The 25,195-nt window shown below is 57.6% G+C and overlaps 1 protein-coding gene across 1 annotated transcript in view; it reads left to right on the top strand.

The window, feature by feature from the left end:
• The first annotated feature begins 3,620 nt into the window (after nucleotides 1–3,620).
• LOC139605215 (zinc finger protein 211-like) overlaps nucleotides 3,621–25,195 on the top strand; it is a 56,941-nt gene continuing 35,366 nt past the window's right edge. The window contains exon 1 of the mRNA XM_071456559.1: nucleotides 3,621–3,745. Within this exon, the coding sequence (XP_071312660.1) occupies nucleotides 3,737–3,745 (9 nt within the window). The 5' untranslated portion in view covers nucleotides 3,621–3,736. The remainder of the gene's footprint in view (nucleotides 3,746–25,195) is intronic.

Raw genomic sequence — 25,195 nt, 5'->3', positions numbered from 1 at the left:
GAGCTGAGCATGGGGCGGTGACCTGCGCTTTGTCTGATTCCCCTTCCTTAATAACAGCCTGTCTTGTACCTCTTTTCCCTTCTGCTGCCCTTGCAGAGCCATCCACAAACACATTGTCTCCCTCAGGCCAGGGAATGTCCCATCAATCTCTCCCAGCCTGGCTCGGGAGCTCTGTCCCTTGAGTGCAGTCCTGGGTTCCTTGCCAGCCCCTCTCCAGGCTGTTCAAACAGGAGGCTGGGTTAAACCCTTGCCCTGTCCTCAGTTCTGAATCCTCCTGTGCCACTGAACAAGTTTCATACTGTAATCACCGAGCCCTGCTCATCCATTTAGAGGCTCTTTTGGTTGTCAAAGCTTTAACTTGATGCCAGACTTGAACTCTAGGAGATCCTTCTGTTGTCATCAGTTTTCAGCCTCTGCTCCCACGGAAGCTGTGGCTGCACAATTCTGCAGACAATGAGGCTGCTCTCTGGCCACTGGGTTAAACATTTTAGCACAAGAATTCCTTTGGCAAGACCCTGTTTAACGTCCACCTATAATTCAAATTCTTTTTCCCTGTCTGGAAGGCCCAGGCCACTCGCCTCAGTTAATCTTAATTTTAACACTTGAAAATTCTGTGTTTCCTCCTTGTGTCCATCCATCCAGTTTGTTGACTGGCAAGATAGGAGTGTTGTAGGGAGACACCCTTGGCTCCAATGCCCTGCCTTTAACAGGGACTCAATACCAGGCTGTGAGCCCTTCCTTCCCTCTCTTGGAACAGGGTATTGCCTATCCTGGTTGCTTTAATTTGTAGAGGCTCCATATTTAATTTTCTGTACTTCCCTGGGGCTGCCCACACTTCTGGGTTCACTTCAGCATAGGCCTTGTCAGACGTTTGACACAGAGGTACAACAGAACTAGCCTCTGTATCCCTTTTTACAGTATTAAAATCCAGCTCTCAACCTCCTTCCTAGTTAATTACAATCACAGGAGGAAGAAAAAGAAATTCATTTATTTCAAACCTATCCCCCACAGCTTCTAATAGTGGTTGAACAAATCATACCTGCTCATCTTTCCCACTCATTCCCTTAAAAATTAAAATATTCCTTTACTATTTTCCCCTTTAGGTCTAAGATTCAGAGCAGATTGAGAGGCCCCTATGTCCATCAGGAAATGCCTCCTCTCAATGCAGACCCACCTGAATGTTCTCAAGGGCTCCAGTGTGGAGGGTCCCTGGTGTGATGGGAGCTGTGCCAGCCCTGCCAATCCATGTCCATCACGGGCTGGACTTGCTGGTCCTGAGGGTGCTGCTGTCTCTGCTTGCAGTGTCCTTGTGCCCTGCAGCCGGAGCCCTGATTCCTTGCCAGGGGCTGTTTGGGTGGGCTGTGCCCTGCCGAGGAGGGCAATGCCTCTGCCGGGTGCTTGTGGCCGAGCCGTGCCCTGGGTGCTGGGGCCCCCTTGGGCCCTGGGGCTGATCCCTCAGGGGCTGTAGGAGCTCTGCCCTGGCCTTTGCCTTCAGCTTGGCCTTTTGCTGCTCCCTTCTTGCATTCACCTGCTGGGCCTTTGTGCCCAAGTGCTGCAGGGCCTTCTTCTGCCCCTCCTGCAGCCCCCCTCAGTGCCTGTGGGTGCTTGTCTTGCTTTACAAGACAGGCGTCTGCTTGGGAAGGCAGAAAAAGCCTCTCTTGGAATGGAGAATGCAAACCCCCTCCCTCTTAATTTTTAGGATAGTGAAATCAAGGGGCTCTCAGGCAAAGATATGGGATTAGGAATAACGGTTCTTTCCTAGTGTGTATAATATAATAATAGTAGTGTGTATAAACAGCTCCGGCAGTGACAACAAACAGAGCCCGGAGCCGGTCCCGGCCTTTCGGCCGCGGCGCTTTCCCCTTGGGTGCAGTTCCGGGCACGGCCGGCAGGGGCGCCGGTGGCTCCCGCGGGGCGGGGCAGCGCATCCCTGCCATGGGAACCTCTCTTCACGGCAATAGAGCAATCCCTTCATCTAACTCTTTCACTTTTTTACCTTCCGTAGCCTTTCTCCCGTGTTTTGAGAAAGAATTTGGAGAGGGCTGCCTTTTAACTGAGCTCCTAGTGTTTTGATAAGGTGCTTCCTGTAGAGAGAGGGATTTTCCCTGAACAGCCGGAGCTGTGGTTACCAAGGGGACGTAACTCAGAGCAGGAGGGGTCAGGGGAGGATATCCCGCCGAGGCTCGGTCGGAGTGTGGGCAGGGTGTGCTGCCGGAATCGCCAGAGGGGGATCTTCCCGTGGAGGCCGAGCCGGAGCGTGGGCAGCCCCCACATGGCTTCTGGCGGCTGATCCGGCAGCTCCCGGCAGAGAAAAGGCAGGTGGGAGACCCCGGCAGCAGCAGCGGCGCTGCCCAGCGCAGCTGGCACGGGCAGGGCAGCCGGGGATGGGATGGCTGGGACCCGCCCTCGGTGCGGTCGGCGCGGTGACCTCGGCCCACGCGGCAGGACAGAGCAACCCCATCTTGCCCAGCATGGCCGGCAGAGCGGCCGCGGGCCGGGCAGTGGGGCCAGGGCACACAAATTCACCGCCAGCGCCGGGGCAGGTGGAGCTGCCCTGGGCAGTGAGCCCGCACCTGGGATGGAAACCGGGGCAGGCGGAGCTGAGGCGGGCAGCGAGCCGGGACCCGGGACAGGCGCCTCGGCCGCCAACGGAGGGGGCAAGAGCTGCAGAGGATCCCACTCTCTTTCTGACTTTTCCTCTTGTTCCCCTCCCTTTCATTTCCCCTTTTTATTTTCTTGGTTTTTTCCTCGGGTGTTTCTGATACTTCAAAGATTTTTATTCCCCTAAAATCTCCTGTCTAACATATGGCATATTCTCTTTCTTCTAGATTAAATGGGTTCTTTTCCAAATAAATCCAGAACCTAACAAATCTCAACTTCTGCTTGGATATTTTGAAATGGTCGGCGAGCTAACTCATGACCTCCTAATGTTGTTTTTCTCATCACCTTTTTTATTTATCCTTTGGCAAATTAAGCATCTTTCAGTGACTTGCTTTGCTACACCAAAAATCCCAGTGCACCCAAAATTCCTTTAAAAATGATCACACAAAGCTTGAGTACGCCAGTGGGGTTTCTGATGCACGTCTTCTAATCTTTTCCTAGTAAGCACATTTTATTAAGTAATTGTCTTCCATGTAGAAGTTTCTATTTCCCTGATTTATCTTGTTCATTTCCTATCTTGTTTAATTCTTTTTTCTCGGCTTCCCTAAACTTTGGAATTTCCAGTTTTTCCTCGTTTGGAGTTAATATTAAAATAACTCTTTCAGCTCCATTTCCTGCTGCATCCTTAGCTTTGTGATCTGCCCCCAGTTTGCCCAGTTTGCCTCTCCTTTGGCCCGGGCCGGGTTCCCCCCGCCCGCAGCGGCTGGGAGCAGCCGAGAGCCCCGCGCTGCCCATGCCGACCTGGCCCGGCTCCATGGCCGCTGCTGCCGCGGGCTGCGAGGGCTGCGGGAACGGGGCACCGAGGGTGTGGCTGCTGCTGGGGGAGGAGGAGGAGGGAGGGAAGGGCAGGGATGGAGGGGGAGGAGGAGGCGGGGTTAGGGGGGAGGAGGAGGAGAAGGAATGGAAGGGGAGGGATAGAAGATGAGGAGGAGGTGGGGAAAACAGAGAGGAGCGGGAGGAAGAGGAAGAGGAGGGACAAAGGCGGATCAAGGCTGAGCTGCGGGAGCCACGCGGTCTCGATCCCTGCCTGAATTCGCAGCCCCCACCTGTGGGATCATCGCCCCCCCCCCCCCCCATGGCGCAGGTGAGCGTGGAGGGGGATATGCATGAGGGTCTACGAATATGCACCAGGCTGATGTAAGGGGAAAGGTATTTCAGGGCGATGCAAATTCCTTGGTTGTGGTTTTAGTCCATTTTTATCACCTCCAGTGTTTGGGCTTTGGTCTATTCTGACTCTGAGAAATTGAGGTTTTGGGATTTTTAGTATGTTGTGGATGGAAGCAAAATGGAGGGCACAGTGTTTCGTCCTGGGTTTCTTCTTCATGCTTCTTCCTTCTTCTTCATGAGTTTGGGTGGCTTTTTGTATTTGGGCAGAAATTCCACATTTCAGGCTCTTTGGGATCAGTTATTGGGTTAAAAGGGAAAATAATCTAGGTGTCAGTTCCTAATTGGATAGTTTAGTCTTAAAAGACCTTGGAACAAGAGATTGTTGGCCATTTTGTGCCTTCTACTGAAAAGCTGCTGAACTCCCAGTAATGAGGCTGTTTTACTGATAAGAAATAATAAACACTTGAGTCTGAACATGAATTACTGTCTCAAGTGCCTTCAATCCAGAGCCAGTGAAACCAACAACTGGTACCCCACAGCTTGAGGTAGTGCCAAGGCAGAACTTGTTCATGCTCTTTTCCCCTGGTGATTTTCTACTCCCGTCCAGACTCTGATAGCAAAGCCGTGCTGGTGACAAAAGATTGACCTTGGCATCCTGGGGCACTTTCTGGGTGGGTGTTTGAATCTGCTTTTCCAGGCCTCGGGCTGAGCAGGGTGAGGCCGAGGCCTGGGCCCCTCCAGGCGGCGCTGGGAGCGCCCGGGGCAGCGGCGAGGGGCGGCCCTGAGGGGCGGCACAGGGGGCATTTCCCCCGAGCGGGCGGGCGGGCGGCGGGGAAAGGCGCCCTGGGCACAAGGGCCGGCACAAGGGCCCCGGCTCTCTGCAGTGCGGGCGGCCCAGCGCCAATCGCTGCTCCCGGAGCCGCTGCCAGGGCCGGGTCTCCTCCCCGCCGCTGACCCTGCACCTGCAGCGCTGCCTCCGCCTCTGCCGGGCTCCCCGGCACGGACGGCAAGGACGTGGACACGCTGCAGCAGGGGCCCAGCAGGGACACCCAGATGGTGCCGGGGCTGCAGCTCCTCTCCTGCAAGGAAAGGCTGACACAGCTCGGCTTCTTCAGCCTGGGAAAGAGACCCAGCCTTGATCCAGCTGTGGCCTTCCAGTACCTGAGGGCAACCCACAAGAAAGCTGGACAGGGACTTTGTACGAGGGCAGGCAAGGACAGGACAAGGGAGAATGGATCCAAATGGAGAGAGATTAGGTTTAGGTAAGGGATTCAGAAAAAAGGCTCTCCTGGAACAGGTTGCCCAGAGAAGGTGGGCATGTCCCGTCCCTGACAGTGTTCAAGGCCAGGCTGCATGGAGCTCTAGACAAGCCGGTCCAGTGCAAGGGGTCCCCAGCCACAGCAGGGGGGTTGCAGCCATGGGATTTTCCAGATCCCTTCCAAGCCAAACCATGCCACGACTCCATGATTCTGGGATACTTCCCCTCCTCATCCTCTGGCAGAAAAAGAAACTTGGCCCCAAGTTCCACACTGCAGACCATGTCTTTTGGCAGCCTGCAACTGTGTCAACAGAGACAGAGATGACATTACTGACACGATTTCCCTTTTCTACTTGAAAAGTAAATGCTTGTCAGAAGAGGCAATTGTTCCCCATGAAATGCTTGGTCTCATGCAAAGAAGAAAGAAGCCAGAAGCCAACACTCTTCGTTATTGCTACATTGTTTTCTTTGGTTACTTCTCTAATAGGAATGACTTTGGGATGTGATTTGTTTGTTTCTCTCTTTCGTTCCTTGGGGCGCGCGGCGGCTCCTCCGTTGGGTTCGCGGGGGCAACGCAGGAACGGCCGCGAGCTCCGGCAGCTCTGCAGCAGCAGCAGCAGCAGCAGCAGCAGCAGCAGCAGCGCTTCTCTTGATTGGTTTTCCGCTTGACTTTTCACTCGCTCCCCATCCCCTTCTCCCTCTCACACTCACTCTACTCCCGTACCGTGCCGTTCCGTCCGTGTTCCGCCTCTCCCAGCCCGGCTGATGCCGCGTCCCGCAAGGCGCCCCTCGGCGGGGCCGCCCCGTGCCCGCCCGTGCCCGGCCCGCCATGGTTCCGCCTCGGCCGGGCTCTCTCCGTCCTGGCTGTGGCGCCGCTGGAAGAGCCGCTCGCTCTGGTGCTGGCGGAGCAGCGCGGGCTTTTGGCTGCGCCTGGCGCGGGCTCTGGCCCAGCCCCGGCCGAGGCCCCGGCCCCGAACGAAGCCCCTGCCGTAGTTCCGCCCGCAGCAGCCCCGCTGCCGCCCGGCTCCCGCCCCTGGCCAACAGCGTGGCCGGCAGCTGCCCCGCTCCGAGCTCCGCCGCTCGCCAGCTCGGCCGCCGGCCCCGAGCCGCCGCAGCCCGGGGCAGTTCGGCAAGCAGCAGCGCGCCGGGCGGGCGGGTGCCCCGGGCAGAAGAGCGGCAGCGCGGTGCCGCCCGCACGGGCGGAGAGGCCTCCCCTAGAGCAGCTCTAGCGGCAGGGCCCGCTGCTGGGCAGCGGCAGCCGCGGCAGCGTTTACTCCGGTCCCCGCCTCACCGATGGCGCCCCGGGAAGAGACGGGGCCGGCTCGGAGGGCGGCGGCGGGCGGCGGGCGATGAGCTCAGCCTGCCTCTGGCCTTGGCTCGCAGGCGGCCATCAAGCGAGTGTCCGGGAGCGCATCTCGGAGTGGGCGCAGCTGGGGAGTGAGCGGGGCCAGCGGGAGGAGCCGGCGGGGCGTGCCGGGCGGGGCTGAGGCGAGGCCCGGCAGGGCGGCAGCCGGAACGCTGCGAGGGCAGCGAGCGTGGAGTGAGCGGGGGCCGCGCCGCGCCCCGGGCCGGGCCATGGCGAGCCGCGGCGGGGCCGGGCAGGGGCTGCCCGAGGCACAGCGCAGCTTCGGCCCTGCTGACGGCATTGCGGTCCCCCCGCAGCGCAAGGGCGCCCTTGTGCCCCTGGAGCTGGCGCTGCTGTGGACGGTGTCGCGGCCTGGCTTCGTGCGGCTCCTGGACTGGTTCGAGGTGCCCGAGGGCTTCGCGCTGCTCATGGAGCGTCCGCAGCGCTGTCAGCACCTCTGGTACTTCCTGCACGAGCGGCGGTTCCTGACGGAGCCCGTGGCGCGGGGGCTGTTCCGCCAGGTGCTGGAGGCCATGGGGCACTGCAGCAGCCGCGGCGTCCTGCACCGCCACATCAAGGCCGAGAACGTCCTCATCAACCTGGCCACTGGCGAGGCGAAGCTCATCGACTTCGGCTGCGGCACGATCCTCCAGGACACGTTCTACACCCGGATGTCAGGTGAGCCCAAAGCCAGGACCCAGCTGGGCAGCACAAGTTCCTCCCATGGTTGGCAGAGGGGGAAGAGGGAGGGAAGGAAGGAGGCAAGGAAGGAGGGGGAATCCTTCAGCCAGCTGCAGCCAAGTTGCTTTTTGGCAGGGCAGGGGCTGGCTGTTGTGGAACGGGAGCTGGCTGGGAGGGAGGGAGCAGCATGGGCCTGATGAGCTGCGCCCGTGTCCCATAGGAACGCCGGAGTACAGCCCACCGGAGTGGATCCTCTTTGGCTGCTACCATGGCCAGCCAGCCACCATCTGGTCCCTGGGCATCCTGCTCTATGAGCTGCTCTGTGGGCACCTTCCTTTCCACAGCAACGAGGACATCGTCCGGGGCCAGCTCTTCTTCCTGCCCCGGGTGTCTCAAGGTGGGGATGCGCCTTCAAGGCACGAGGGGAAGAACAGGGCTGGGAGGGGCGGCTGGCACATAAGCGTCCTGCTCTTGCAGCTGGTGAGGAGGTGGATCTCCTGGGCTTAGCTGGAGGAGGTGGCACCTGTGCCTCTGTGCTGGTGTCCTCCGCAAGAGAGGATCGATAGGAAGCTTTTGGCTGCAGCTCTGAGCACTCCTGGTGTGGCCTGGGCACTGTGGAATGTGGGAGAGCATGGACAGGAGCCTTGTCCCGCTGAGTGGCAGTTTCTGGTTTCTCTCCGCAGAGTGCCAGCACCTCATCAGGTGGTGTTTATGCATGGAGCCCACAGACAGGCCAGCACTGGGGGACCTTTCTGAGCATTCTTGGCTGCAGGAGCCCTGCCTGGCCCAGGAGACAGCAGAGATGCCTCCCTGTGCACAGGAGGATCCAGGAGGCCAGCAAGCAGCAGCGGCATGTGTCTCGTGGCGCTGGAAGAAAACCCCGGAGCGTTTCCCTGCGGCCGTGGCACAGAGGAGAGAGCGCAGCCGAGGAGATGCTGCTTCCGCTGGTCCCCGCGAGCTGTGGAGGGAGCGGCTCCGTGCTGCCCGTCCCATTGGAGAAGTGGTGGCAGTGCGGTGAAGGTGCCACGGACTGGGACAGGGGAAACATCCTCCTGCAGCTCAGTGGCATCGTGATGTCCCCGCAAGCCGAGGCACAGCTGGCGCATTCTTCTGGAGCACGCCGCTGGCGGGGCAGAGCCGATTGGCTTTGGCTGCGGCCCCTGCCTGGAGGACACGCTCTGCGCCCCGATGGAATCAAGATGAGTCCCCAGCCGGCGCAGGGGCGGGGGGATGCTGGTGCTCCCAGGCACGGCAGGGCTCGGCCTGGCCACGCGCCGGAGGTTCCCCGCTCGGTGGCACTGGGGAATATTAATTTTTCCGCCGGCCGCCGAGCTGCTTTTTGGCAGGACGGGATGGATGTTGTGGAAGGGGAGCCGGCTCCTGGCCTTGCTGACAGCTTCTGCCAGCCAGCCTGGCACGGGCTGAGGCGGGGGCAGCCAGCCTGACAAAAGCATCCATCCATGTGGATGGGGGCGGCAGAGGGGGGCGGGTTCCGAAGCCGTGCCCCAGCTGGTCTGCTCTGCAGGCCCTTGAGGAAGGGGTGCGTTTATGGGCGGGAAAGGTGGGGATTTTCCCCACCCATGGACAGGTTTAATTCTCACAGGGAGTGGTCAGACCCTCCTCAGGCCCATGAAATGGTGACAGGCTTTGTGCTTTTTCTTGTTTCCAGGTCTTGTTTTGAATTGACTTTCATGCAATTGTTCTTTGTTTTTCCCAGGAGGATTACACCTGGTGCCCGGACTGGACAGGGAAGCGCCTGCAGCGTCCGTGGAGCGCGTCCAGTGCCAGCGCTGCCCCAGGGGCCACGGTCTGCAGGGACAGCCCCTTCCAGAAGGACGAGGACCTGGTTTGGGATTGGCTCCTCTCCTGGCAGCAGCTCTCCAGAGGTGGGCACCCGGCTCCACAGCTCGGCTGGCAGAAGGGCTCTGGGCAGGCGGCAGCGGGCGCACGGGCATCCCGCTCTTGCAGCTGCTGAGGAGGTTGCTGTGCCGGGATTAAGCAGAGGAGGTGGAACGTGGCCTGCCCCGCTGCCCTTCTCTAAAAACAGAGAATGGGTCGGGAGGTTTGGGCTCTGAGCACAGCCAGCAGCCTGGCCCAGGCACAGGCCATGGCGGGACAGGGGGACAGGAGCCTGCTGCCACTGACCGTGGCTCTCTGGTTTCTCTCCGCAGGCTGCCAGCACCTCATGCCATGGGAATGGCACCGCTCGGCCTGCCAGGCTGGGAGGGCTGGAGGGCGGCCGGTGTTCATTTGCTGTCAGAAATAAAATGGGTTTTTTTGTCATTGTCATCATCGGAGCGTTTCTTTCCTCCTTTTCCAAGCTCTTGGCCTCCCTTCCTCCAGGGTAATCTTTTTTCTCCTTCCTCAACCGCTTGATGGCATTTGGCAGGGGGGGGTTAAGCAACATGAAAAATTCAACAACAGCTCCTGTTGCCAACTGCAGCAGCCCCTTCAAGAGCCCTGAGCTTCCACCAAGGTCAGTGTGTGCCTTGCAAAAGGAAGTGCTTTGCAGTGATGGGGTTGTTGCCCTGCTGCAAAAGCGGGGAGGAAATCAGAAATGGAAAAATGTCAATTTGGCTCAACCACCGCCCAGGTTCTTCATCTTTTCCCTCTTCTCCATGATAGGCAGGCAGGGCTGGACTCCAGCAAGATTCAAGTTCTTGGGGCTCTCTGGCATCAAAGGGATCAAGTAAACTCTTGTACGCAGGGACTACAACAGGGCTACTTGTCAGAACCCAGGAAATTCCTCTGGCTGCCCTGGAGGATTTGAGCCCCTGCCCAGGGCGCTCAGAGACCCTGGCACAGAGCCCAAGACACCTGTGCCTTTGATTTAGCCCTTGGAAAAAACAACCTTATATGAAGAATTGCGAGCCATGACAGTTTCAGTAGAATGATAGTGAATTTATCCCAGGGTGAAAAATAGATTGTTGGGGTTTCTAGAATGGGGCTTCAGGGGGCAAGAGGGAGGAATCTGGGTGTGTCCAGCCTTTCTTCTTCTTTTTCTTCTTCTTTTTCTTCTTCTTCTTCTTGGCCTCCATCTTCTGCTGTGATGGTGGCACTTTTAGATTGGTTTAGAGTAGAAGCTCACTGTCTAGGTGATAGGTATTGGAAAGTCATTGTAAATATTGTACAGGTAGTCTTTAGGATTAAAAGATAACACCGCCCTGGGGCAGGAGAAAGAATTTTATAGATAAGATAGAAGAAACAACCTTGAGAGCCAGAAATGAAGAGCTCTGACTCCTTCTTCGAGCGCCGGGCTGGGAAAAGCGCCGGGCTGGGAAAAGAGACTTTGGAACTTATCTCGGGCTCACTCTGACCAGCCAGAGACCCCGAGAGCATGAGTCCGTAAGACGAAATCTTGAAGGATTGGCTCCAAAACATAAATATCCTTGTTGGCCGTGTCTTCTTGACCAAGAAATCCTTCAAAGCTCTTGTAACTACAAGTCTTGCGGCCCTGTGAGCCATGCGGTGCAGATGGGAGCCAAACTCACCCTTCCTGTCTATGTAGAAGAGAAGAAAAAGCAATGGCATCATCTGAAAAACTCAGAGGTCCGCTCTCTAGCTCCTTCCAAACTCCTTCAAATCGGCCAAAGTGCGATTTAGCTTACAAATAGGTGTCAAGGCCTCTTAGTGCTGGCTCTTGGACTCCAGAGCAGCTACTTTAGAATCTTTCACAGAACCCTGTGCAGTTCTGTGGTGCCAGAAATGGATCATTTGAAGAAACTTTCCCAACTGACTTGCATGGAGGTTTGTTTGAAGGGTATTTGAGGAGAAAGGCTCCCGGCAGAGCTCTGGCCTTTGGCCTAGCTGTGTCCCCTGCTGATTGTCAAGTGTGCCATCAGCTGCAGGGCTTTCTGGGCTAAAACTGTCATCAAGTCACTGGGGCTTGCTCTTTTTGGCCTCTAAAATCTGGAGCCACTTTCGGGGCAAATTTGGAGACCTCATCTCTGGGAGGATGGAGCAGCTAGGATTTTCCCAGTTGCTGGGAATGGTTCTCCAGGCCCTGGGTGTAAAACAGGGCTGCCCAGCAAGTGCGGATCTGCAAGATGATAAACAATTGTCTTGGTTTGAAAAGAGAGGTGTCTGCTAAGTAAGGCAGAAGCCTTCTCTGAAATGGAAAATGTCAATCCCCTCCCTTCACATGATTCTCATTTAGAAATTCAAATGCTTTCGGGGAAAGATATGGGGATAGGAACTGAGCCCGCAGAGGCGGGCAGCGTTTGCTGATGCTCTGAGCCCTTGCTAAAGATCCTGTGCAGGCTGTCTCAGACACCTGGGGCCAGGGATTCCTTCCAAGCTGGGCCACTTTGGCTGGGCCGGGGGCGGCCCCGGGGCAGAAGGCAGTGTGTGCAAGGGCCCTGGGTGGCACGCTGCAGCACGGGCACCGTGCCATGGAACGGAAGCCGGTGTCCAAGGCCCCTTTGTGACACGTGGGAAATAGAAGCTTGCCCGGCTGCTGGCAACACGCAACGGGGCACAAGGGGACAGAGCGGTGCCGTGAGGAGCCCCCGCACAGCGCACTCGCTCCCGTCTGACCCGGAGCTTCTCCGTGGCGCTGTTCCTGCAGCTGAGCTCGAGGCCAGAGCACAGGACTCGCTGACCCGTGGCCTTCCTGAGGCTTCTATTCTGCAGCTGCCCTCAAGGGCAGAGCATGGGACTTGGTGCCCCGGAGCTTTCCCAAGGCATCTCTCCTGCAAGTAGCTCCAGGCACAGCCATGGAGCAGAGACCCCTGAGAGTGCCCAAGCTGGCCTGGGTGGAGGAGGAGGAGGAGGAGGAAGAAGAAGGCCCTGGAGCTGCTCCAGCACAGGAGACAGAAGAGGTGGTGCCGTTCCATCCAGCACAGGAGGGTGAGTGGCAGAGCTGGGCTGCAGGGCTGGAACCTGTGGCAATTGGCGCCATGCCATGCCATGCCATACCATGCCATGCCATGCCATCCCCTGGGGAAATGCCCATGGACAGGAGGGAAGAGGGCCCGGGCAGACACCCCGCAGTGGCCGTGCTCCATCCCCTGGGGCATCCCGGGGCTCTCCCTGCCTGGGCAGTGCAGGGCTGGGCTCTGTTCTCCGGCCTCTCCTGCAGCCCCTCAGCTCTGGCTGCGCTCGCTCTTTGCCAGATGCAGCCCTGGAGCGCACACAAGAGCAGGGATCCAGCCGTGGCCGCTTCCGCAGAACAGCGCAGGTACCTGCAGCCACCCCCACCTGGGCTGGGCCTGCTGTCCCTGCTCAGCCCAGCACCGTGTGTGCAGCACTCCTTGCAACATCCCCGGCCTCTTGCCCTTCTCCTACAGCTCCTCTGTGACTTTATCCGGAGCATTGTGCAGGAAGAGACCAGCACCATGGGCACAGGGCTCAGAGCTCACTCAGAGCTCCTCAGTCATGAGACCAGTGCCGCCCTGCTGGATTTGCTCCTGGAGAAGGCTGTTGCCAGGCCAGAACAAGTGAGCAGCCTGGGGCCAGGCTTCAATTCCCCCATGAGTCCCGTGGCTTCCCCAGCCACGCCTGCTGGTCCCTGGGAGCCTTTGAGGCCATGGCAGTGCGCTGGCAAGGGAAGCACTTCTCTGGGGACCCTGGGGACATCGCTCCCTCTGGCAGCTTTCCAAGTCTCCCCGTGCCTTCTCCAGGTGCCCGCCATGGTGAGGTCCATTCACCGATGGCTCCTGGCCAATGATTCTGCCAAGCACAGGCTGGACAAGGCCCTGCTGAATCTCACCAGAGCACACCCGGGTGAGGCAGTGGTGACGCTCCTGCGTGCGGCCCCGTCCTGTGACAGGTATGGGGCCCACCTGCCCAGAGGGCTCAGGCCTCCCCAGCCCATCACCCTGTACCGCCTGGCCCAGGTGTCTGAGCAACAGAGAGTTCCAGGGCCCTCTGGCTGCTGCCTTTCCCAGCCCTGGCACGTCAGCCCCCGAGCCTGCTGCCATGCTCCCTTGCCGTCCCTCAGGGGCCTGTCCCCACAGGGCTGGGCTGCCTGGCTGCTGCTGGCCAGGCCCAGTGGGCAGAGGCAGAGCCGGCGGTCAGCCCGGGCCCCTAGGGATGCCCAGGCCACGGTGCTGTGTCTGAGACCCCCCTGAGACAGAGCTCTAACCCCGCAGAGCTGCCATCTCCATGTGGAAGACCATCATGTGCTCGTCCAGGACTGCAGAGCCAGTGCTGCTGATCCTCCTGGATGTGCTGGGCAGCTGGCCAGAGTGCAGCACGTGCACCTCTGATGGGGACAAAACGGGTGTCTTTGGCCTGGCTGTGAGTTTCTGCAAGTGGCCTTTGCTGGCCCCATGGCTGCCTCTCCAGCAGCTCTCCATCTCTCCATCCTCCTTCCCCCACTGCATCTCCCTGCCTCAGGCACTGCCCTGAAACCTGGCCCAGGGGCAGCCTCAGGCCCACCAGGCCCCGTGCTCCCCCTGCCAAGGTCTCTGCGGGCCTCTCCCTGCCCTGCTCGGGCCCTGCCCCAGGGACACCTGGGCACTGAGCGCTGTCTCGGGGGCCTTTGTCCCTTGCAGGCAACCGTGGTGATGTGGAAGATGCTCCAGGAGCCCCATGTGCCACGTGTAGTGACGTCGTATTTCCCCCAGCTATTTGTGCATCTGCTCTTCCAAGTGTTCTTCAGCACAGCAGAGATGCCAGAGGAGGTCGATGCCTTCTGGAAGCAATGCCTGCAAGAGCACGGCCTTGCCACCAGCCCCAACAGGTGCTCCATGCCAGTCCTCCTGTCCCTGCCACGTGGCCTGCCAAGGAGCCAGTGCTGCCAGGGTGACCTGGCCTTTGCTGTGCACACAGGTTTGCAGTGCAGAGCCTGAAGTCCCTGCTCTGCCGAAAGCAGTACAAGGAGGTGGTGGTGTCAGTGGAACGCAAGCGTGGCTGGGACACGCTGCTCTGTGCTGACACCCGCCACTATGCCGTGGGTCTGATGGCCAGGTGAGACTCCCCTTCTCCCCATTGCTCCCGGCATTTGTGCCCTGTGCCCGGGCTGTCCCACACAGTCTCCGTGGCCCTGGGTCACAGGGCCTTGTCACCGAGGTTCGGCCCAAGCAGACTGGAAAAGGCTGGGAGGGGAGAGAGCACAGGAGGAGACACCTCCTAAAGGGCCCAGGTCCCCTTGCAGGATGGTAGTGAAAGACCAGCAGGCTCTGCGAGCCTGTCCTTGGAGAGATTTGCTCAGGTTCCTGGTTCCTTTTTCGCCCTCCTAGGGAGATGCGCCATGCTTGTCTTGGGTTGGGTTCCAGTATTGCACTCCACCTCCTCGGGCTGCTCAGCACACAGGAGCCACACTGGGATCTGCCCGCCCTGGCGTTCCTTGTGGAGGTGAGCCAGGTGTGCAGCGCTGCCTGGCTGAGCTGCCTCCCAGCTCTCTGCCCTCTGGGAGCCGCAGCCGCCTGGGACGCTGCCCACGCCCTGTGCTGCTGCTGCTGCTGCTGCTGCTGCTGCTGCTGCTGCTGCTGCTGCTGCTGCCTGGGCCCAGCCCTGTGCGGCTCCGGGCTCCTGCCGGCCGGCTCCCCCATCACTGGCCTGTGCCTTTCAGCTCCTCCAGTGCCTGGATGCCAGTGAATGTGGTGCCAGTGTTGTGAAGGTCTCTTCAAGGTACCTGCAGAGCGAGTGCAGGGAGAGGCGTCGCCTGGCGCTCAGGGCCCTGCTGGAGCTCATTGATGATCCCTCAATGGTGAGAAGGGGGCGGTGGCTGAAGCTGCGCTGGGAACGCAGTCACTTGGCCTGGCCTGGGCTTGGGGCGCTGGGGCAGCTGCTCCCAGCTCTCCTGCCTCCCGCTTCAGCTGCCCGCGTGCTTCGGGACAGGCCTTTGGCCTCTGGGCCCTGCGGCAGCAGGATGGCCTTTCACAGACTTGTGTTCCGCACAGGCCGAAAGAATGTGGAGCCTGACCCAAAGCCTCATGGACCTACTGTGCAACAGTGATGTAGAGATAGCTGGCATGACCCTCATCACACTCAGCTTTCTATTCCTGCACAAATCACACATTCTGATGTCAACCCCCATTGCCCTGCAGCTGGCTGAGGCGCTCCTGCCACTCTTTGACCACGTAAGGCTCTGTGCCCCCAGCCACAGCCGCCGGCTGCTGCCTGGAAACTGTGTGCCCTGTGCATTTCCAGCCCTGTGCCCAGGGGGGCCTGGAGGAGCCAATGCTGAGGTAGTTTTTCTTTTTTTTTTTCCTACAGGATAATAGCCAGGTACAGCTGCTCTCCATCAAACTCTTCCGAGACATGATGGAGTATTTGGAAGAGAGAGAAAAACCTTTGGAAAGCCCTGTGCAACAGAGCTTGCTTGCACTCTTCTTCCACTGCCATGATGAGAACCAGCGTGTGGCAGAGGTGAGGACTCGTGGGCTGCTGCTGTTCCCCTGGCAGGGGGCTCGGCTGCCTCCTGCCCTGCGCCTGCTGGATCGCAGCCTCCTGCAGGCCATGGCACGGGGATGCGGGTGCCGTGCCCTGGGCTGTGGGGCCATCTCCGCGTCCCTGCTGCTCTCCAGGCTTCTCGGGAAGCGCTGCTTTGTGCGGTCAAGTTGATGAAGAGGAGGGATCTCAAGAAGCTGGTGAAGGAGCAGAAACTGTGCAAGTTCAGCAAGTGCCTGGTAAGGAGGGCCTGCAAGGCCCAGGCTCAGGCTGGAGCAGGCCCCTGAGGGCGGCGCTCAGTGTGCGGGCCGGGCAGCTGTGCCCCTGCCCGCTGCGGCAGCCAGAGGCCGCGCGGGCTCCTCTCCAGGCTCCCGAGGGCCCGAGCCGGGTGCCCGTGGAGCCCCGGCCCGGCGGGGCTGCGGGGCGGCACCGCGGCTCCCCGGGCAGCAGCCGGCCCGCTGCCCCCTCCCCTCGGGAGCCCTTGGCCGGCGGCTGCTGGCCGCGCCTCAGGGCTGTGCGGGCAGGGGAGGCCGGGGCTGGGCGCAGGCAGCGCCCGGCCCAGGGGCTGAGCCCGCGCCAAGCCTTCCCTCCTGCCGCTCTCTGCAGCTGGCAGAGGACAGGAGCCGAGCGGCCGAGCACCTGCGCCGGGCCCTGCGCTACCTGCAGAGCCCACAGGAGCCCCTGCGAGAGGCGGCCATCAGCTTCATGGGTGAGCCACGAGCCCGCGCTCCCTCCCCGGCCCGGCCCGCCGCAGCTCGGCCCCGGCCCCGCCTGCTGCCCCGGCAGCGCCAGCCGGGCCCGGCGCCGTGGAGCCCCGCCCGGCCTGGGCATTGCTGCTGCCGCCCTCTGGCAGCCGTGCCCTGGGGCGGCAGCGTGCGCCAAGGGCCGGGCTGAGCCCTGCCGGGCCAGCAGCCCGTGTGGCCACAGCGCCGGCAGCGCCGCTGGCAGGGAGCTGTGCCGCTGCCGCCGTGACAGGCTCTGTGTTCACAGGCATGGCCGGGCGGCGCCTGAGGGGGCAGCAGCGAGAGCTGCAGCTGATCTGCACTGGTGAGTGAGGGCAGCGGGCTGGCAGCGGGGGCTGCCGGGGGGGAGCTGCAAGCCCTGCCCCGGCTGCGGAGGGCTCTGCTCCCGTGGCCAGAGCACACTGAGCTTTCAGGGCCACGGGGGCCATTGGTGGCCCGCAGCTTCGGCCTGATCGCCTTGCTCCCTGCTCCCTCCTGGCCATGGCAAGAGCCGGCTGGCATGGCCCTTGCAGGGGGCTCTCCTCGGCTCCCCGCACATCCGGCTCTGACCGTGGCTCTGTTGCTCTCTCTTGCAGCCCTTGAAGAAAAAACAAATGATATCAGCATCGCCGTCGGAAGCCTGGCAATTCAAACGCTCTGCATCCTCAAGTCAGGAGAGCGGGCTCCCATCTCCAGCTTCCAGTGGCTCCGAAATCACCTGCGCAGGGCATGGAAGACACGGCCTCGTGTGTCACTGCTCGGCTGCCTGCCCTGCTGCAGCTCTGTGGAGAGCTGATCCCAGAAGCTCTTTTTGCTGGGGCCACCTGAGTCAGGAGGAATTTTCTTTTACTTCAAGAATGTTCTTTTCTTTTTTTTTTTTTTTCCCTTTACCATGTAAATATAGACTGTGTTCTAATACACAGACTGCCAGGATCTTTCTTTTTCTGCCCAGGCTCCGCAGGGCCTAGGGGAAGAGGGGATAAAGGGTGCTTGTGCTCAGCCAGCTGCCCAGGCGTGCAGTGGGCAAGGGGAAATGGCCAGAAGGCCCTTGGCCTTTGGTGGTTCTGCTGAAGCCTTTGTGCTGCCCACAGAGCGGCTGGGCAGGGCTGGAGCTGCGGGGATCCCTGCCAGAGCGCTGCCTGGAGATGGCCACAAGCCCTGTGCCAGGCAGGAAGCGCCATCCGTGCCCTCCTGCCCGTCTGCTGCTGGCTGCCTTGCTGAGGGCTCCCAGGTGCCTCTGCCTGGGGCTGCTCTGGAGCTGCTGTGGGGCTGCGGCGCTGCTGCCGGGCAGCTTGGCCGCGCTGGGGCAGGGCCTGAGGGGCTGGGGCGCTGGCAAGCCCTGAGCAATGGGGCTGTCAGAGGCCACAAGCAGCCCCCTGGCAGCCGCCTTCTTCCTGCCAGAGCTGACTTGCCAGGCAGATCCTGGGCACTCTGGAACTAACAGCATCAGTGTTATTAGAGAATGAAAGTGATCAAAGATGTCTAAAGTCCCACCATTTCAGAGGTGTTTGAGGGGGAATTCAGGATTTGGGGACACATTCTGTGTGGAGTGCCCCTGTTGCTAAGAGGCAGGAATTTGATCTCACCCTTCTTGTGTTGCTAAGAACTCCTCCCCTGACCCAAACCTGTGGAGAGCTTTGTGAACAGTTGGCTAGCTGAGAAAGGTCACGTCAACATAATACCCCTGGTTAAGCAAGAAGGAGACAAGTCTAGGAGTCAGCAGTCAGTGTCCATATAAGGCAAGGACATTGTGCCCTTGATGCAACAACAGGATAGGGAAGAGGCTCTTTTGCCAAAAATATGAAGAATAGTTTCAACAGAATAACCACAAGAATGCAGAAGGAGGCGTAGTTGGCCGATAAGTAACTAACCAATAATAAGCACTCCTTTGCAATATGTATGAGCTTTATTAACACCAATATAAATATGTGTGACTATCAGTAAAGTTCCAGACTTGCTGATCAGTCATACTGCATGCCACATTTCTCCTGCCGATCCAACACAAACCCAAACTCCAGCCCTGGGATACCCTATAAAAACCCCACGGCCCTCCCTTTGCCATGTCTTTCGGGGGTCAGAAATGGACTCTGGAGCTTTCTGAAACCCAGACCCGTCTCGTTTGTTCCCGGCACCGGCAGCTGCAGCCTCCCTGGACACCATGAACTCTGGAGAATGGGGGCAGCCAGTGGGGACAGGTCCTGGACTGCAAGATAAGTGTGTGTTCTGTTTGCCATCTGTCAGTGGTGGGGCAGTTATCTTCTGTTCATGGGGCAGTTTCTCTCTTCCACAACCAATCCTCCCTCTGGGGAGGTGTTTTCCATTAATAGGCCAGTAATTATTAATTATTAATTATTAATCTTCTGGTAATGTGCCACTGAGTGTCAGTGCATGGCTGATTAAATGACATCATCCCATTGGGAGATGCTCCGCCCAGGGGGAGGAGCCAAGCATTCCTACCTGGATAGAATCTGAGATTTGGAACACTGTAGGCAGCCTTTTCCTCCTGGATTCCCAGAGGAGCAGCTGTCTTTCTTCTCCACGGGATTCCCAGAGGATCAGCCTTTTCCTCCTGGATTCCCAGAGGAGCAGCTGTCTTTCTTCTCCACGGGATTCCCAGAGGATCAGCCTTTTCCTACTCGATTCCCAGAGGAAGGAAGATTCCCAGGCCCATCTACAGCAGCCCTGCACCTTCAAAGGAAAACTCCACCCTTCTCCAGGATCCCTGCTCCAACAGAGCCACACCTGGCACTGCAGGAGGGCTGCAGCCACCACTGAATGGGACTGTGTCGCAGACATCTTTCATGAAAAATCCTTTCTTAGGATTTTTCCTTGTGAGAAGCTGCAGTTTCAGCAACCAAAGTAAACAATGGTTATCTGCTGCTGTGGAATGCAAGAGGTGGACCTGTGATTGGTCTCCTGTGGATGTTTGGATTTCCTGACCACTCATGGCAGAGCTGGTTCTTGCTCTCTGTCTGAGACACAGATCTTTGTTATTCATTCTTTTCTATTCTTAGCTTCGCTAGCTTCTGAAGAAACCTTTTCCTTTCTATTTCTTTTTACTATAGTCTTAATGTAACATATATCATAAAATAATAAATCAAGCCTTCTGATCATTCTCGTCTCTTCTTCATCCTGAAAACCCTTGTGACCATGGTCACACTGGATATTTAGGGAGGAAATTTCTTGAATTTTGGTGGAAATTTCTGGATTTTTTGGGGGGAAATTTCTGAGTATTTTGCGGGGGTCTTCTGGAATTTTTGGGGAGGGATTTCTGGATTTTTGGGAATGTTTCTGGAGTTTTTGGGAATGTTTCTGCATGGAGAATGGGGTTGGTTTTGTATAGTTTGGGGAGGAATGTTTCTGGATTTTCTGGTGAAAGTTCCAGGATTTCTGGAGGAACATTTCTGGATTTCTTTGGGAATGTTTCTGGATTTTTGGGGGAATGTTTCAGACGTTCTTTTGAGAACATTTCTGGATTTTTTGGGGAACATTTCTCCATTTGGGGGGGAACATTTCTGGATTTTTGGGGGGAAATATTCCCAGGTTTCTGGGGAACATTCCCAGGTTTCTGGGGAACACTCCTGGGTTTCTGGGGAACATTCTGGGGAACATTCCCGGGATCCTGGGGAACATTCCCGGGTTTCTGTGAACATTCCCGGGTGTCTGTGGAACACTCCCGGGTTTCTGGGGAACATTCCCAGGTTTCTGGGGAACATTCCCGGGTGTCTGTGGAACATTCCCGGGTGTCTGTGGAACATTCCCGGGTTTCTGGGGAACATTCCCGGGTGTCTGTGGAACATTCCCGGGTGTCTGGGGAACACTCCCGGGTTTCTGGGGAACATTCCCAGGTTTCTGGGGAACATTCCCGGGTGTCTGTGGAACATTCCCGGGTGTCTGGGGAACACTCCCGAGTTTCTGGGGAACATTCCCAGGTTTCTGGGGAACATTCCCGGGTGTCTGGGGAACATTCCCGGGTGCTGGGGAACATTCCCGGGTGTCTGTGGAACATTCCCAGGTTTCTGGGGAACATTCCCGGGTGTCTGGGGAACATTCCCGGGTGCTGGGGAACATTCCCGGGTTTCTGTGGAACATTCCCGGGTGTCTGGGGAACACTCCCGGGTGTCTGGGGAACACCCCCGGGTGTCTGGGGCTCTCCTGGCCCCGTTCCCAGCCCAGGTTCCCGGGGTTCAGGAGCTGCCCTGGTGCCCGGGCCCCGCGACATCGCCTGGGTGCACTTGGAGCCCGAGGTGCAGGCGGGCGCCACCCGCGAGGCCCTGCAGGGCTTCAGCATCACCCAGAGCAGTGCCAGGAAGATCTCCTGTGCCAAAAAGGGACCCACAACACCCCAAACTCCACCAAAACACCCCCAAACCCCAAACAACGGGCCTGAAGTACCCCAAAATTCCAAAAAACGCCTCAAACCTGCCCCCCAAATACCCAAAAACTGCCCCCAAACACCCCAAATCCCTCCAAACCACCCCAAAATCCCATAGAAACACCCCAAAATCTCTCAGAAAGACCCCAAAATTATTCAAAACTTCTCCTGAATACCCTAAATCACCTCAAATGCCTTTAAGCTGCCACAAAATCCCATAGAAGCACCCCAAAATCCCATAGAAACACCCCAAAATCCCAGAAAACTGCCCAAAAAACCAGTCCTGACCCTACCCCAAACTCCCCACGTGCCCCCACTCCCCCAGGTAAGCTCAGCTTTGCGCAAATCCTCCTTTTTTTATCCCAAATCCTCATTTTACCCCCAAGCCTCCCTTTTTCAACCCCAAAATTTCTCTTCACTCCAAATCTCCTTTTTTTTGACCCCAAATCCTTCTTTGTGCACCCCAAATTTCCTTTTCCCATCCCAAATTCTCCTTTTTCCACCCCAAATCCTTTGTGTGTGCCCAAATCCCTTTTCCCATCCCAAAATCTCCCTTTTCCACCCCAATTTCCCACCCCAAATCCCATTTTTCCACCCTGAACCCTTCTTTGTGCATCCCAAATCTCCTTTCCCACCCCAAATACCCTTTTATCACCCCAAACCCTTTCTCCATCCAAAATCTCCTATTTCAACCCCAAAATCCCCTTTTCCCACCTCGATCTTGACCCCAAACCTGCAATCCCCACCCAAATCCCCTTTTTCCTTCCCAAATCCTTCTTCTTTCACCCCAAACCCTCTTTTCCCACTCCAGATCCCCTTTTCCCACCCCAAATCCTTCTCCTTTCACCCCAAAATCTCCTTTTTCCACCCTAAATCCTTCTTTTTCCACCCCAAATCTCCTCACCCCAAATCCCCTTCTGCCACCCCAGATCCCCACCCCAAATTCCCTTTCCCTACCCCCAGGGATTTTGGGGCTCCTGAGGGGTTATTGGGGTTTTTCCCAGCATTGTCCCCAGGGTCTCTCTGCAGACATTGCACCTGGAGCTGCCCCAAATAAACCCCAAATGACCCCAAATTTTGGGACTGGGGGAGGATGATACTAAAATTTAGGGTTTAGGGGTGTTTGACCCCAAACGTTGGGAATTGGGGGGTTTGATTCTAAAATTTGGGGGTTGGGGGATTTTGACACCTCAGGGTTTGGGGATTTTTAACCATAAACGTTGGGCACTGGGGATGTTTGACACCCCTGGGTTTGGGATTTGGGGGTTTTTGTTCCCAGAATTTGGGGTTTGGGAGTTTCTTTCCCCAGGATTTGGGGATCAGGGGGGTTGAGCCCCAAACTATGGGGATGAGCAGGGTTGGACACCCCAGATGTTTCAAACACTAGAGTTGGGGATTGGGGGTTTAGACCCCAAACTTTGGGGGTTGGGGGTGTTTGACACCTCAGGATTTGGGATTTGGGGGTGTTTGACCCCAGACTTTGGGAACGGGGGGTGTTGGACACCCCAAATGTTTCAAACCCCAGGATTTGGGGTCAGGGGGATTTAACCCCAACATTTGCAAATTGCAGAGTGTTTGACACCCCAGGATCTGGGATTTGGGGGGTTTAAGGCCTAAAATTTGGGGTTCGGGCTGGGGGGGGGGGGGGGGGAGAGGTTGAGATCCCAGAGTTTGGGTCTGGGGGTGTTTGGCCCCCCCCAGTGTTTGAACCCCCAGGATTTGGGGTCCGGGGGAGTTGACCCCAGGATTTGGGGTGTTTGACCCCAATGTTTGACCTCACCTCGGGTTTGGGGTCGGGGTTGAGATCAGGGACATTCCCTGGAGCCAGCGGCGGGATCGGGAACGGGATCGGGAAGCGGAACAGGAACGGGGAGGGTCCCTGAGCCAATGCCGGACCCCAACCCCAGGGAGAGGCCCCGCCGCAGTCCCGGAATGGCCCCATCCCCACAATCCCGGAGCCCTCCCCAGGCCCAGCCCCTCCCCGGCCGCTGAACGGAGCCTCCCTCAATCCCAGCCCGCCCCGATCCGGGCCGGAGCCATCCCCAGAGCCTCCCCCATTCCCGGCCCGGACCCTTCCATCCCTTTTTGGGGCGGCTCCTGCCGCTCCCCGCCCATTTCTGGGGGTTCCAAAGGGCCCCGCGGACCCTCCCCATTTTGGGGGTGTTGGGAGGGCCCCAGGGCCGCCCCGAGGGCCGAGGGGGGATCGAAAGCCCCAAACCCGAGGGGCTCCTGGGGGTGCCCAGTTCCTCCCGTCCCCAGCCCGAAACAGATCCTGGCCAATCAGAGCGCGGGGCGCTGATGACGATCCTGCTGCCGGGCAGAAACTCGGCGAACTGGCCCCGCCCGGCGATTTCCAGCGAATCAGCGCCCGGCTCGGCTGTGACTCATCGGGTGCCGGGCAGAACCCAGCGCCTCTCCCAGCGCTGGCCAATCAGAGACTGCGCGGGGCCATTCCCAGCCAATCAGAGCGTTTGTCGCTGATGACTCTCAGTGTCCAGGAGCGGAATTTGGGGCGGGGGGCGGTGACCCCGGCGATGGGGATGGGGCGTGCGGGGGCAGCTGGGGCCGCACTGGTGGCACTGGGGGCGCTGGGAGCCCCCCCGGCCGCGGGGGGAGCGGGGGGCGCGGGGAGAAGGGGGGCGGGGGGGCCCCAAATTCAACCAAAGGGGGGTCGGGACCCCCAAAGGGAGCAGGAGGGGCCTGGAACCCCCAAAACCAAGCACGGGCGAGGGGAATGGGGACTGGGAGAACGATGGGGAAGGGGCGGGAGAGCGGCGGGGAAGAGGGGAATGGGACCCCCAAATTGAGGTGGGAGGGAGCTATTGACTGGAGGAAACCCCCATCAAATCCCATTAAAACCCCATAAATATCCCATTAAATTCCACTCAATTCCCATTAAACACCATTAAAATCCAATAAAATCCTATTAAATTCCATTAAAATCCCATGACATCTCATTAAAATCCCATAAAATTCCATTACAATCCCATCAAATTCCATTAAAAGTCCATAAAATCCCATTTAAATCCCATTAAATCCTATTAAAATTCCTATTAAATCCCATTAAATACTATTAAAATCCTACTAAATTCCTATTAAAATCCATTTAAATCCCCTCCAATCCCATAAAATGATCCCAAACCCACACAGAATTGGCCCTGAATTACCCCCCACACACACAGCCCTAAAAACCCAAAAATGTGAAAAATTACCCCAAATTATCCCAAATTTACCCTGAATAACCCCCCAAAAAACCCCAAATAATCCCAAAGGCACACAAAGAACCCAAATCCCCCAAATGACCCCAAATCCCCCAAATGACCCCAATCCCATAAATGACCCCAAATCCCATAAATGGGATTGGGAGAGGGGAGGAGAGGGCAGGGAAAGGGGGAGTGGGACAAACTGGGCGAGGAAATCAAACTCTGCAGTCAGACAGAGCAGGGATTTGTGTATCCAGCGCTGGGAGCGAGGGGGATCTCTCTGGCAAAAACCCACTCGGTCTCCTTTGGCCTTCAGCTCCATTTTAAAAGTCACAATTACAACACTTCATTAGCATACTCACATTTGCATAAAGCTGTGTCCCGGTTTTACAGCCGTGTGTGGCTTCAGCGCCTGCGTCCGTTCCTCCTGTGGCGGCCCTCAGTCTTCTGGTGCTCTTTTGATGAAGGCTTCTGTCGTCCTCCTCACGTTGGAACTTTTTACCTGGACCATCAGCCCATGCCTGGTGCTCCTTGTTCTTCAGTCTAACCTGGTCTGAGCTGATTTTGCCCTTTGCAAGCTCTGTTCAAACTTGCTCTCTCGCTCTCGGTGCGTTTGTTGTGTCGCTGGCTCTGCTCTCTCTCTTGCTCTGCTGCCTCGCTGGCTTTGCCTGCATGTGAAAAATGCATGTATTTTATGATTGGCTTTTCGCAAATATTAAAATGAATATTATATGTCTGGTGTTAGAAAGCAATGCTGTATTAATTCTCTTAAGTACTGTGTTAAATATAGTTTTCGGTTATAAAAAGTGCTAAAATAGAAACGATGCTATGTAGGATTCTTGTTTTAAAGAAAGGACTCACATTGAGATAGCAGCCACAGGACACCTAAATCTTTCAGATAAAAAGAATTTCTTGCCCTCTTATCAGAAGGAATGAACTTCTTCCCTCCTCGGAGGCGCTGTTAGGATTCGGAGGAAGAAGGTGGCACTGCCCAGACAGAATCCTGTGTTTGAATGGAATTTATGCATCGTGGATGAAGTGTATGAATATGCAACAGGCTGTTGTTTTTAAGGGTTAATCCTTTGTTAACGGGTGTCCCTTTTCGGGCTCGTGCTGCCCAGAAAAAGGTACCCGGACCTCCATAACCCTTTCTCTCTATTGTCTCATATTGTCCTAATTCAAATTGTCCAAATTATTATCACTCTAATTGTATTGCTATTTTTATAACCACTTTATTACTAATGAACTTTTACAATTTCAAAATCAAGTGATTGGCGTGTTTCACACTGCACATCTCGCTCCAGGGCTGCTTGTGCTGAACCTTTCCTTGCACAGCCCTGAGGATTCCCCCAGCCCGGGCTCCCAGCAGCTCCAGGCCCGGCCAGGAGGAGCAGCAGGGCCAGGGCTGGCCGGGCGTCCCCCCAGATGTGGCCCCCGCTGGTGGCACAGCCGGACCCTTGGGAGGCTGCCTCAGGCTTTATTGTCCACCACCATCCCAGGAGGGAG

This window comes from Agelaius tricolor, unplaced genomic scaffold (assembly GCF_023055355.1).
Source record: "Agelaius tricolor isolate 1412-34295 unplaced genomic scaffold, bAgeTri1.0.p SCAF_61, whole genome shotgun sequence".
NCBI classification, from domain to species: Eukaryota; Metazoa; Chordata; class Aves; order Passeriformes; family Icteridae; genus Agelaius; species Agelaius tricolor.
This window is presented reverse-complemented; position numbering and strand designations above follow the sequence as displayed.